Source organism: Polypterus senegalus, chromosome 3 (genome assembly GCF_016835505.1).
Source record: "Polypterus senegalus isolate Bchr_013 chromosome 3, ASM1683550v1, whole genome shotgun sequence".
Taxonomy (NCBI): domain Eukaryota; kingdom Metazoa; phylum Chordata; class Cladistia; order Polypteriformes; family Polypteridae; genus Polypterus; species Polypterus senegalus.
In genome coordinates, this window is record NC_053156.1 from 123,959,106 (window position 1) to 123,973,527 (window position 14,422).

The 14,422-nt window shown below is 35.3% G+C and overlaps 1 protein-coding gene across 1 annotated transcript in view; it reads right to left on the reverse strand.

Moving 5' to 3' along the window:
• The window catches only part of pdss2 (prenyl (decaprenyl) diphosphate synthase, subunit 2), a 235,382-nt gene that overhangs the window by 120,307 nt on the left and 100,653 nt on the right, over window positions 1-14,422 (reverse strand). The window contains exon 2 of the mRNA XM_039747880.1: window positions 12,958-13,092. Within this exon, the coding sequence (XP_039603814.1) occupies window positions 12,958-13,092 (135 nt within the window). The remainder of the gene's footprint in view (window positions 1-12,957; window positions 13,093-14,422) is intronic.

A 14,422-nucleotide genomic window follows, 5' to 3' on the forward strand; every position in this document is an offset into this window, starting at 1 on the left:
TGTCAAATGGGAGGTGACAATTACAGAAGATATCAATAAACATCATACTGAATGGTAATGAGGCGTACTACAAGGTCCAGCAGTCACAATGAGAGTGCCAGTTTAAATGAGTGTGGAAGAGGTAATGGAAATTTCTCACTGCTCATTAGACAGCCAGTGACAGCTACCGCAAGATTTTTTCAGTCCCATGCTGCTAAGAATTAAATAGTCAAGAAGTTATTTGATAACAGTGTGGATTTCAATACAACAAACTGTTGACATATATTAAAAATAGTTTAGTGATTCTGCATTTGTACTGTCAAGGTAACAATATTAAACTAGAATGAAATCAAATGTATGGCTTTGTAACTCTCCACCTTGATACAAATGTACAACAGTGGACAATAAAGATTTTGCCTCCTGTACACTTCTGAGTGTATCTTATGGATTCTGACCTGTAATTACCTATTTTTGTGATTTCCTACTGTATATAGTACAACTACAACTGGAACATCTGGGATGACCTAAAAATAGTGGCACTGCTACTTGGAACGCAGCTTGGATATATTAAGTACTGTTGTTTAATTTGCGAATGGAAAAAGAGACTCATTACACACTCTATAACCATTTGTTTCCAGTGTGGCACAAAATACACTTGTCCAACGAACAAAGATATTTTTGCCTTGTCTTCATATAAAACTTGGACACATTTTGTGAAAGCAATGAACAAGGAAAGTGAAGGATTTCAACATCTGAGATTGATGTTTCAGTGAAAAACTGATTCCAAGATTAAGGAAAGCATTTTTAATCCACAAATCAGACATGTCATCAATGCCAAGGGATTTGAAGATCTGCTAGTGAAGTCACAGGAAATTGCATCAAAGGCATTCAAGGATGTTGTTGAGAATTTTCTTGATAACTACTATGATTACACCCTGCCTGAAAAAGGGGCCTCAGTTGCCTCGAAAGCATGCACAGTGTAATCAGTTCAGTTAGCCAATAAAAGGCATCATTTTGCATGATTTTTCATTGCATCCATAATGATAAACATGGTACAACACCCGACTACTACTTGATAACACAGAACACCAAAGTACAGTACATCTAGCTGGTTCACAACATGCTTCAAGCATACAAAACCAAGAAGAGCAACAGGTCGCTCAAGATTAATTTTCTGCATTCATACTTGCACTTTGTCTCTACTAGTCTTTGTTGCAGTCATTTCATTAGGTCATTGCAACAATGGAAAAGCAGTTTCAGGGCAAGTATTGTTGGGCACTCAAACAAGAAGCATCAGATGTGGAGCACAAATGAGAATCAGCAGCTAAACAGCTTTAGCTCAGCTGAAATAATGCAATGTGTCAGCATCATTAAGCGATTAAACACACCGAAATCAATAAAATAATTTCTCCAAATTCTTAAATGATAGAGTCAATCTAAAATTATGTTTGCGTTCAGCTTGAAGCTGTCTATCATAGTCATTAAATTTTATCAGAAAGCAAAACCTTTGGAGAAAAAAAAATGTTATTCTGTGTAATTAAACTAATCAAAGTCAGAGAAAGCAACTTTTTTTTATATGTTTAAATAACTTGTGTATTTGTGACAGGTTGAAGTCATTCAATGATTACTTACATGCCAATAACATCCTTCTGATGAAAACACTTTAAGAGATAATAACATAATAGAGGTGTATATTATCCTCCTAGAGTCTAAAGACATGTATGTTAGTCTGTTGAGCGATTACAAACTGGTGAAATGTGAGGTACCATGGCTGATAATGTGCCCTGTCACTGCACAGTGTCTGATACAAGGTTGTTCCTGTTTCCTGTTGATTCCACACTGAACAGGCAGGATCCAACTCCACTTATATCTGAATGGGAAGGATGGCAAATGTCAATTTCACAAGGACTGCAACTTAAAAGAAGTGTATGAAAGATATAATTAATAACAAAAACTCTTAACGCTAGAAACATAGCAACACAGAGGGCTTAGCTTTGGAGAAACAAATATGTAATAATTGCAGCGGCAAAGAAAGAACATCTGTTACTTTTACTTTCCACATTACAAAGAAAATTCTGTTCAAAAGCGACACAAAAAATGGATATGTTTCACATCTATAGTATAATGCAAAGACTGGAAGCTAATGTAGGGTGCCAACTAGGAAACAGTGACCAAGCTTATGCAGTTAAGAGAGAGAGGTAATGTGTTTTTAAACTAAGCAATGGTGTAACAGAAAAAATTATGCATCTAGTTCCCAGAAGTGGAATATGTCAGTCACTTCCTGTTGCACCGGCTCTGGGAACAGACTAAGGGTGTGTCCAAAGATCCAAACACATCACTTCTCTCAAGTACAGGGTCACATTTTTAACAGCAATAAATGTGATAAAGAAACCTTTATTCATTGCTTACATGCCAGATGGAATGTAGACATGAATATATTTGAGTGTTTTAGGCTAGCCCTCAGTGAATTGCCTTAACATTTAGGTACAGCTTTAAAGCTGTACACCAGACACTGTAACTGAACTATTTTTATTTCAAATTAACCCTTTTCAAGCTGTATGCCGATATCTTGTTGAACCACCATTAGAACTGAATGATTATTAATTATCAGCAGAGGTTCAAGCATTTAAGTTCTTAAGCTTTAAAATGTATATACATTTTGAGTTACTGCAAACCATATATCATATATATGGAGCACTTCAAAATTATATTTTTGTAGACCTACTTAAAGGAAAAAAAAATGACATCACTTTAGCTTAAAAATGACTTTCTGTTGTCTTTTACATTTATGATCCACACCCTGGTTCAGCTTATTTTCATTTTCCAAAACTTCCATCAGCAGTTTATTAAATTCCCATTAATTGTCACATGCCAGCACTGTTCTCTCACAGCTCCACAGACTTGACCCAGTACAAGTGAGTGTGGATGCATGTCTGACTATATACTTTTTGATCGACTAGCATCCCATTCAAGGCTCAGTTTTGCAAGGCTTAACATTTCTTATTTTCCCAACAGCACATACTTTTATGAAAATTTAAATTTAGTATTGTTAGGTTCCAAGAAAATATACTTAAACTATAAAGTGTCCTCAAAGGAAGGATGAAAGCTTCATGAGCATAATTTTTACACAGTAAATGTAGCATTTAAAAATAAGCAACTAATAATTAATTACCGTAGTGGTTAAAGTTCTGTAGTCTGGCATGATTTCAGTGAGCTGCACATGGGTGGGACCAAATTTCCAGCAGTTCCACCAAGCAGAATTTGTCAGTCCTGGCTCTCGCAATTATTAGGCGTCATGCTCCGTTATAAAAATGTGTTCTTATAGACACAGCAATTAGTAGAATATAATGTTGAAACACTTTAAACATGTGAACATTTCCGGAGGAACATTCATTACATAACCAGAAATATTCCACTTAATTAATTTCACTGCTTGCAAGAACTGCTTTAGAGATTTTAAAAGACAAAGGATTAGTTTGAAATCTTGTGCAGTGGAAGGGAAAAGGTGCAATAAATGAAGGATGCTGTCAGTTAAGGTAATTTATGTTTATAATAAGTTAACTTTTACCAGCCTACCTCACATCCGCAGACACCTTTGACAAAGCTGATTCTTAAGAAAATGACGTGAACCAATACAAATCAAACAAGAAGAATTAAATCAAACTGTGAAAATACATGAATACTTCCCTTTGTTGAAATAAATGTGCAGGCAAAGAATGCTCAAAATGTTACATGGAGAAATAGGAAGAAAGCAAGGATACCACACGTTAACTCATACTTGGTATTAGTCTCATTACTTTGAATATGAGAACGAACACTGTCCCCTACTGCAAGTGGCAGAAAATCTCAAAAGTGGTAGGCATAAAATGAAGTATGTGGCAGTATTAAAAGGTACCTGAAAGCAACACATGCATGTGGAAAGGTTAAGCAGAAATATAAAAATTAAAGAAAAGCACCAAGTGGTGGTGATTTATCAAGCGTAGATAAGATGATATACTGACCAGAGGACATAAGGTTACATCTGTGACTGCCAAGTCAAAAGTATTCTGTGTTTTTAGCATTCTTTGTAAAAAGCAAAATTTCCACCTAAGGAAAAATACATTCTTTCCTTGACAGACAGATAGACAGACAGATAGACAGATAGACAGATAGATAGATAGATAGATAGATAGATAGATAGATAGATAGATAGATCCATCCAAATCTGGTTTGGTCAGGTCTCCTGCCATGAAAAATCTGGATTGGTCAGGTCATCTGTCATGAAAAAGTGTCCATATTACTTTATATTACATATTAAGGAATTACAGAAAGCACAACAAGATGCTACAGAAAGAAATTAAAAGCTGTGTGTAATGTTGTTGAATAACAGAAAATGTATTCAGGGTCCATCCTCCAACTAACTTCTTATAAAAAGACAAATAATATTAAAGAAGAAACACAAGCACAAGCTAAAGTAACTCCATTATGGACAACAATGTGGCTCTGTTTTGATTTCTCATTTTCATTAATTCGAATTGACTTTAAAAATTATATATAATGGGAAAAATAAAAACCAACAGAATAAAAATTAACAAGTCATCAGTTTGTGAGTGTGGAGGGAGCAAAGTTAGACTCTGTGTTAAGTATGCATTTGCTTATTTTAAAGAAAGCTATATAATAGGGAAAAAATCAAAAACAAGTTGAATGTATACAGACATTAATGTCCTTGTTAATGTTAACTTATTTAGATTTTTGATGATGTATTTAAAATGGTTCTAATGTGCAATTACAGGAAGCCAGAGTCTGTTTCAGTGTATCCCCCTGTTGTGATACAAGTAACAGTGGCACAAAAACATGTATTTTATTCTTATACTGGTTTCCACAAACTATTTATTTAGTAGCTTTTACCTGAGTAACAACATTTTTTAATGAAAATTTAAATCAAATAAGGTTAAATATTAATATGTTTACAAAACATTAACTGCAGTGAGGGTTTATAAGCACTGCACATTTTATTTGAAATTCCCTCATAATTTAATTTAAAGTGGTCGTATATTGCTGGTCCATCAAGACAGAAAATATACAATCAGTAACAATTTGTTGTTACCAATTTTTGTTAAAGTTCAGAAATAAAACCATTTGTTTTGTGCATGCTTTGAGATGGTATGAAAAATTAATCAGCTATAAACTATAACCGTTTTAACTTTTAGTTTCTTGAGGTTACCAAAGCTGATGAGTTAGAATGTATTAATGTATCTTTAATGTATTAGAAGCAGCTCAGCCTCACATACATGGGCAATTAATAATGCTGCTAAAAGCAACTTACTTCATGGCTAAAAATTTGTGGTACTCATTGGATTTTTGAAAGCAACAGAGTCTCAGTCAGTAATACAACTGATGAATATTAAATAAGAACATAATAATATAAGACATATAATGAAAGCACTATACAAAAATATGATGAATATAAGAAAATATGATGACTGAATATGACATGAAATGCCCAATATCTTATCTGCATGGGATCGATTGATAGGCAAGCTATAATTGCAAAAAAAATTATGGAAATGTAATCAAAGCAGTTAAAGCAAGTCCTGTTACAGTAGTAATTATGGATGAGTCCATAGGCATATACTGTAAAGCAAAAAAAGTCTGACGAATGTTAACCAAAATTCTGAAGTAATGGATGAGAAGGCAGAGAACTTTTTTCATTAAACATTACATTTCATCAAGATCTATTTGCTAATGTTTCTTGACATTACAAATAAAGAATTAAACTTTCTTGATCTAATAAAAAACAATATATGGAAATTAATGATTGTATATATAATAAATAATAAACCCAAACATTGGCCATCACCCACACCTTCTAACCCTCTTTGCAGTCCTGTACTCTACCACCAGGCACTATGGTGATGCCAATTCATCACACCACCATACTCAACTAAGGGAGCCACCATATTACAACAATTTGATCAGCGAAGAAGCATAATTCCACTTTTGGATGGACTGAATGGATGCTGCATTATGCAGGCAGCTCTAAGTGATTCGAATTATTGTAATTCTGCAAAGTAATTAGTTGAGGGAATCTTCCATCTGGAAGCAGTAAGCAATTCAGCAGCTACTGTGCACAAGCAGATAAACCTAAGCTGGAACAAAAAACAAAAATAAGTTAAGCCTGAGACATCTCATTGTGTAAGAATCTGTGGAATTTGGGAAATTACAGCAAACAGTATCAAAGAAAGTGACCAAGAAATTACTGACCAGAAAGCCGGAAGACAAAACCAGTAGATGTTCATAAATGTGGTATGAACGCAAATGAGCTGGGAGAGAGGATTTGGGCAAAGTTCCATTAAGTCAGGTGTGCAAGGAGGGAGTTAAAACCTATGCCTATATTTAAAATGACTAAACTGAACTTTTGGATTCCTCAATAAACAACTTATTTACAGTACAGAAGCACAGTATCACAGAAAAAATATGAGGATATGGTGACCACTTTGAGATAAGGATGTTTATAGGATAGACTTACACAACATAGGACTAAAGATGTTCAACCCCCCACATATCTCATAATTCCATAGGTGGAAAAAGGTCAAAGAAAATTAAACAACAAAGCGAATATTTAAAGAACTACCAAAACATCCCTGCTCCTACAATCCTCCATGCCCATCAAAGTAAATACAAGCTAAACAGAAGGATAAGCACATCTTGGAAGCACATCAATAGTTTAACAAGAGACCCATAAAAAAGAAAAACACCCATCAACTCTAATAATAAATATACACAAAAAAGCCCCACTAATCAATAGCAGAATGCTGCAAACCACTATTTGTCTAATAAACTAAAGAGAGACAATGCTGAAGAAATATAAAGAACCAACAGTAGAAATTACATTTAGCAAAAGGAGGGCAATACTAAACATCCACATTAGTAGAAATAATGAGGACAATGGAGTGGCTTAATTAGCAAGCACAGTCAGAACATGATTCAGCGGGCACACACTGCCTTAAATCTTGCAGTCTAATGCCAGCTCAAAAACTCCCACACACATCTCAAAACAGGATGCAGTGAATAAAACATTCAAACTTTGGAAAACAATAGCACTTAGTTTGACTTTTATTGCTGGTTTAACTTTTGAAACATAGAGCTGTGATGGCACCACTCTAAATAAGGTTCTCTGGAAGAGCAGGAGCTCTTAGATATCTGTCTAGCTTTGTTCACGTGGCTTGGTTCAAAAGTTGGACAGCTTGATGACTTCTATCAAGACAGCATTTAGATGTTAAACCAATAAAAAATAGCAGCAGCAGAATTGGTTTGGTAGTTGTAACTTTTGAAATCATCTTTTTGCACATTTTCCAAATTATACAGTTCTATATACTGTACACCCCTTCCCACTCTTTTCATCTGTAACCAGAAATTCCAGCAATATCTAGGCCTCCAGCTCCAATATTATATTCTAATTCTCCTCTGGATTCTGAAAGTTCACAAGGGCCTTACTTTTATATGTGTTTAAATGTAAATCTGGAGAATACTAAACAAAAATCACATATCACATACATGTCTGCATAATCATTTAAATAATTATTTAAAAAATAATTCATAAAAACTATCATGCTGTAGTCGGGGATTGGGAGTTTGAGACTTAAGATGGATTCTTTTCAGCATATCTTAAAAACTGGATGTTAAGAATGCCAGGCTTGATAGAGTCAGTGCTTTTTAGGAAAATTCTGTGGACCTTTCCGATCTACAAAGTTCTGTCATTCAACACAGAAAACAATTTTGGCCATGCTATGGGCAGAAAAATAACTGTATTACCCTTCACTGACAGACAATTTCTATATTTTTCCAGTGCCTCCTGTCCTCCAGGAAGAGGTGGGTAGAGTAGCCAAAAATTGTACTCAAGTAAGAGTAGCGTAACTTCAAAATAATATTACTCAAGTAGAAGTAAAAAGTAGTCATCGATTAAATTACTCAAGTAAGAGTAAAAAAGTATTTGGTGAAAAGCCTACTGAGTAACTGTTTGATCATAATAAATGATTTATTTTTTAGAAATGTTGTAATAAGACAGACAAAAATATAAAATAATGTGCAAATTCTGCTATTTCCAAATAATAAAATAGAAAAATGAGTAAAAATAAATAACATGTTTACAAAATAAAGATGCACAAAAAACACAAAGTTCCAAATCTGAGTTTTTCACAACAAAGCTTTTGAAGCCAATATCTACAGTAGATAACATGTATGTTAGAACAGTGCAAACTACTTACAGTGACAAGATACACTGTACACTGACAGTATAATACTGCATATTCACGACCGCGGGGAGTTAATGAGGTAGTTGGAGCGAGTCGGGGAATCAAAGAAAAGAAGAAAAGAAAAGAGGTTAAAAGACATGAAAGGCAGACTTGGGAACAACGATCTGGTTCTTGCATTGAAGCTGTGACCGTTTAACAGTGAACAGGAGCCCCGCATGACTAAGAAGTCTCTCACTGGCTGCAAGACGCAGGAAGTTTGTGTGTGGTCATGAGACTGCATGGCTACGTCTGATTGGTGAAACAGAGTCATGTGATTATTGTTGCTACGTCTGATTGGTGAAATAGTCATGCAGTCGATCCACTGGCGACTTCTCTCTTGCAAAAATATAGTGTAACTAGCCAACCCGCGGTGTACCATAGACCGCATAATCAGACCGGTTTTTTAATGATTTTTATGCACAGGGAGAAAATTAACATTTGAAAAATCGGTAACGTAATAAATCAGCAAGAAAAGTACAAAGGGTAGGGACAAAACCAGTGGGGGCGTATGAGTCGCACTTAGTGGGAATTCCACGGTTTGCAGAACGAATGGGGTTCAACGGCTTACCCACGCCTCTCTGCGCCGGGTAGACACACGCTCAATCTCATGCATGATTATTTATTGAATGCTAAACACTTCTGGAAAGACACGGTTGTCTAAAACGGGTTGGTGTGAGAATACAACAGTAAGTGAATGAAAAGATGGAACTCTGGAGAGAGCAAAATACAATACAATAGTGAATCCGCGGTATAACAAACGCCGTATAATTATTTATTGATGGTTGAACACTTCTGGAAAGACACAATTGTCTAAAAAGGGAGGGTTTGAGGATACAACAGAAAGTGAATGAAAAGATGGGACTCTGGAGAGAGCAACATATAATTATCCATGAGTGAAGAAGACGCATGTTTGTTGCAGATGCGAATTGCTGTATGTAGCGTGTAAAACAGCTTGCCATGGTGCACGCGGTCGTGCGTCGTAACCGAAAACTCGGTTTTTAAAGACTGCTTACTTCATTGTGTTTTAACCTCAGTTGTAAAGGATTGTTTTAAGGATCCCATGGGATACTCCTCACAAACAGTTTTACACGCTGCATATGGCAACTCACCTCCGCGAGAAACATGCCTCTATGAACAGTCAAGGTGGCTTGGAGGTAAATGAGGCCTCTACAACAGATGAATATAAATGACGTCGTTCCTTCTGTGTCGTCGCGTCCGAGTTGGTGGGCGTGGCTCCGTGAGTTGTTGTCGTATTCAATGGTCTTGGAGTTGGTGGGCGTGGCTCCTCCCTGCGTGCTCCATAAGTGTTTTACTTGTCAGCGGCTTAGTGAATCCACACCCCTTCCGGCGTGCTTTCCATGGGTGTCTTGCCTTAGTGAATTATATATATAGATGTGTAAATTGAAAAAAGTAATGAGTCGAGTGTTGCCGGATGTAGCGGAGTAAGAGTAGTGTTTCTTGTTCACAAATGTACTCAAGTAAAAGTAAAAAGTATGTACTCTTAGAAGTACTCTTATGTACTCTTAGAAGTACAATTTTTTTTAAAAGTTACTCAAGTAAATGTAACTCGTTACTACCCACCTCTGCCTCAAGGTCTACTGTGTTTAGTTTATGTGCCACAATTTCAATGTACGTGACTCCAATTTAATTGCTATTTTTGGATGCACTTTACTATAGAAAGTTTACCTTTTTCAAATACTCCATAGTGACATTGGTCATTTCCACTCCAATCAGAAAACACGTCTACATATTGGCAGTCAGATCATTGATTTCATAAGGAGATTCTTTATCATCTCTCAGCATGAAGATTTGGATTCATAAACATCTCCTGTAGGGTTCAATGACTTCTTCAGAAAGCCAAAATCTTCTGAATGGATTCTTTGGGTGACCTGAGACATCCTGTTACCAGATGAGCGAAGTCCAAGAAGACTAAGATAGTAGTTAGCAGTTAGGGGCACAGAAATGGATTGGTTGAAATGTGTGGTCTGGTCAGAGCTCAAGCACTAGTAATCACCATGACTTGTTGGCAAACTTGACTTGAAAGGTCTTCTTAAAAATACGGTTTCAAAGAAGAGTGTTATTCACATTATAATGTTAGGAGTCTGATAATGAGTATATTGATTAAGCGTTCATTTACTGAAGAGAAAATATCAGTGAATTAATTCAGTATAAGCATATTTCATAGATTATTCTTTCAACAAAGCATGCTTTTGACGGATATATAAATCATTGTTAGAAGTAATGAGGTAATAAATAAATAGAAAAATGGTAAAAAAAAGAAATAATGCTCAAAATTGTGAATATTCAGTGCAATCTTCTAGTAAACACTCAATAGAAAATTCCAAAAATCAAGACATTATAATAGGCAGACATAATAATTTAAAAATAGTTTAATACCATTAAATCAGTTGTCTCCATACATTCATTAAGGATTATTTAGTTAAATATAGCTATGAAATGTCAGGGATTTATATCCCACTTAAGATTAAATGAAGTATGAGACCTGAAATCTTAGTTTAAAATCAAAGGGTATCCTGTCAATACTCCTTCAAATCTAATAATTTAATTTTATGTTGGGGTTGCACCATAAATCACAAGAATCCTTATTAGTAAATGTTAATTCATTTGTTTCCAGTTTTTTTGTTTTGTTGTCTATATATTACTTTTGAATCCAATTCAATATAAAATGGGCAAGCACCTTTACCTCAACAGTATAGTTCATATTTCTGTACAGTTTTCTTCACAAAAACAAAAAACGCCTATTTTGTGCTGAAGTTGGTTTAATATTAATTCAGACCAAAAGAAGTCCTTCTGAGACAGCCAAATGTCCATCAAGATAAGATGTCCTTATGTTTTTTGTTACATAAGACTTTTTCAGGCTATATTCACAGAGTGGTTGGATACTTCTTGTATAGCAGAACAGCTTGTGTTATTTTAAATTTAATGAACCAACACACACCAACTGCAGAATGTCTTAGTTAAGTTTCTCTCCTCAAATATATTCCAGCTGCTAATGTCCAAATTCATGGTTAAGATCCAAACTATTTTATTTAGATATGAGGTCTTTGATCTAACGAACAGAACAAGTTTCAATAGTTGTCTTGAAATGGCAGAAATTTGTAAAACTGTCATGTTTATCTTTAGTGTCCATTGCATTGACAATCTACTCTGGTATGTGAGACATCAGCTTGGGTGATCTGATTGGCACATGGGTTTCCTGAACTTAAAACACACCATTATTATACATAATCTACACTTGTAAAGGATTTAGAGAACCCTAATCATCCTGCATGACATGAACAATTTAATCATTTTCAAAGACTTTGCAAGACTGTAGCAACTGAATTGATTAAAGCAGGGGTTCTACAAAGTCAGTCCCAGAGGACCATTCCGACGTAGATTCGCAATGAGCATTCAATCACTGCTGTTGAAGCACATATTGCACAAGCCACATTTTCATACCTCATTTTAGTTGTCTCACTTGTTAAGATTCCCCACACTAAATTGAGTCTTAAACTTTACACTATTTTAGTCTTAAACTTCCATTTTCACATTTTTAGTCATTCTCAGCAATAAGATGTACATTACAAAAGCTACAGCAACTCTCAATCTAACTTGTTTCCATTCACACCTGTGTGTAATCATTATGAACTATGTGGTTCAATAAAATATTTGGATGGAAAATGAAGACAAGAAAGCGATGGACTGAGAATTACTCCTGTACTTCAGGTAACAAATCTCTTGGACGATATCCGTGGAAATAAATAAAAAATCTATGATATAGGAACAACCTGACATGGCAGAATGAAAGCCCTAACAAGCCAAGAAATTTAAATAAGATCTGTTATTGGCAACAATTGGTTTCTAATTAAACAACTGGGTTAGAATAAAAAAACAGCAGCCATTATGGCTCTCTAGGACCAAGTGCTTGTGGATCATAAGTGAAAAGCCTTTCTCAAGTCCAGCCCTAAATTCTCAGTTGTATTGAAATCTGGACTCTGATTTTGCCAATGCAGAACATTAACATTGTTGTTTTAAACCATTACTGTGTAGCTTTGTCTTTATCCTTGGGGTCACTGTTTTTCTGGAAAGCAAAGCTTCTCCCAAGACACAGGTTTCTTTCATACTGTATTCGATTTCCTCTGGATATCCATGTACAGTATTTTGTTGAACTTATGTTATCCTATACCCTCACAAGACTTCCAAGGCCTGTTGCAGAAAAGAATCCCCATAGCATGATGCATGCCTTCACCATGCTTCATGGTGAGGATGGCGTGGTTTTGATAATTTGCAGTATATAACTCATACCAAACATGGGGCTTAATCAGAAGGCAAGAAAACTCAAGTGTAACCTCATCAGACCATTGAATCTCCTTCTGACTGACTTCAGAATCTGCCATGTGCCTTTTGGCAAACTCTAGCTGAAAAGTTGTGTGTGTGTGTGTGTGTGTTTTTAGCAATGGCTTTCTCTTTTTCTACTCTCCCATAAAACGTCTACTGGTATGTAGAGTCTCTGCAATCTCAGCCACTGGAGTTTGTAACTCCATCAGAGTGATCACACAACAACTGCATTTATTTCTATAGCATATTTGGTGGATGTTTTCTTTTAGTCAGCCAAACAAAAAAAAACATAAAACATTGTTATTTTAGTAATAAGTATGAAACAGTCTTCTAAAAATGTTTATTTTATTTCTTTAATGCTTACCTTGGGTATATTCCACTAACCATATCTTGTTCAAGAGGGGCATCAGCAGCTAAACTAGGACCAGCAGCTTTAGAAATAAGTAGCACAACCAAGCCTCTCATCTGAAGGTTGTTCTTATTGTCGAAGACAAAACCCCTGTACAAGATGAAAACAAAATATTAACACCAATTAGTATATACTGCTGTATGTGTGAGTCTGAAATTAATGTTATGGCGACTGATTTAACAAGGGCACAGGGAAAGGATTTGGTTGTGACACTGCATCTTAACTATTTATCTCATGTGCCTACAGCCAGGAAGAGAGGATCTGTGAACTCTTCCACTGACTATGGCTCTACCTTATCCACACCGATTAGACACGTGTGAACAACCACAATGGCATTAGAAGTAACCCTATGGAAAAGACAGCATTACATTGTGGCCTGACACACTATTCACCACCTTTCCAAACCTTGCCAGATAACAGTTACCTAGGTTATAGTCTGGTACCTCAGCTCTTTGTGAAATTCTGGGTATCTTGTTTTCACAATATTTGTTTCTACCTGCCAGAATTCCTTAATTCTGAAGAACCAACTTCAAAAAAATTTTTGTAACTTAGCCTTCAGTTATTACTGTAGTTCTGGCAATCGAAAGGTTGCCGGTTCGAATCCTGTAAATGCCAAAAGGGACTCTGCTCTGTTGGGCCCCTCAGCAATTCCCTTAACCTGCAACTGCTGAGCGCTTTGAGTAGTGAGAAAAGTGCGATATAAATGCAAAGTATTATTATTATTATTATTATTATTATTATTAAGGCAGTCATTTATGTGTTATTCACTAAATTAAACAGATCTACTTAAAGTTGTGGAAATAGCTCGTTCTAATGAAAGTCCAGGAATATTAACCTCTGATATAAGAATCATGAAACAAAATAATTGTGTATTTTTTATATTACTTTAATATGCAGTGTAAATTTTATGAGAATCTGTATATGAGAAAATATCACTATATAAAAAGAGCTTAAAAGATTTAAATTTAACATGTGTTTTGAGATTTACTGAATTTCGATGTGAGAATATATTTTTTCTTCCCTTTGACAAGCTACAAAATTATTTTGAAGCATAACCCAACATTAAAGCCCTGTGTTAGACTAGCAATCCAGTGCAGGCCTCTACTGCTCTCATGTTTACTCTGGACTGAGCAGATAAGAAAATTAGCCGATTAATACTTGGTTTTTGGATGCATTCACCATGAATGAACATTTATGATATAACTAGATGTGTTACCTGACTACATGCAGGAAATTTCCAAAGACAGTGGGCCTCAGTATTGGTTAACTGGAAGTAGCAGGAATACTATGCAACTAACTCAGTACTTTTTTTGTATACAATATTTGTAGTGGGTTTTTTTTTTCATAACTAGGGATTAATATTATTAGTTCAATGACGCTTCTTACTCTTCAATATGCTACATACAATTGCACATTAAAC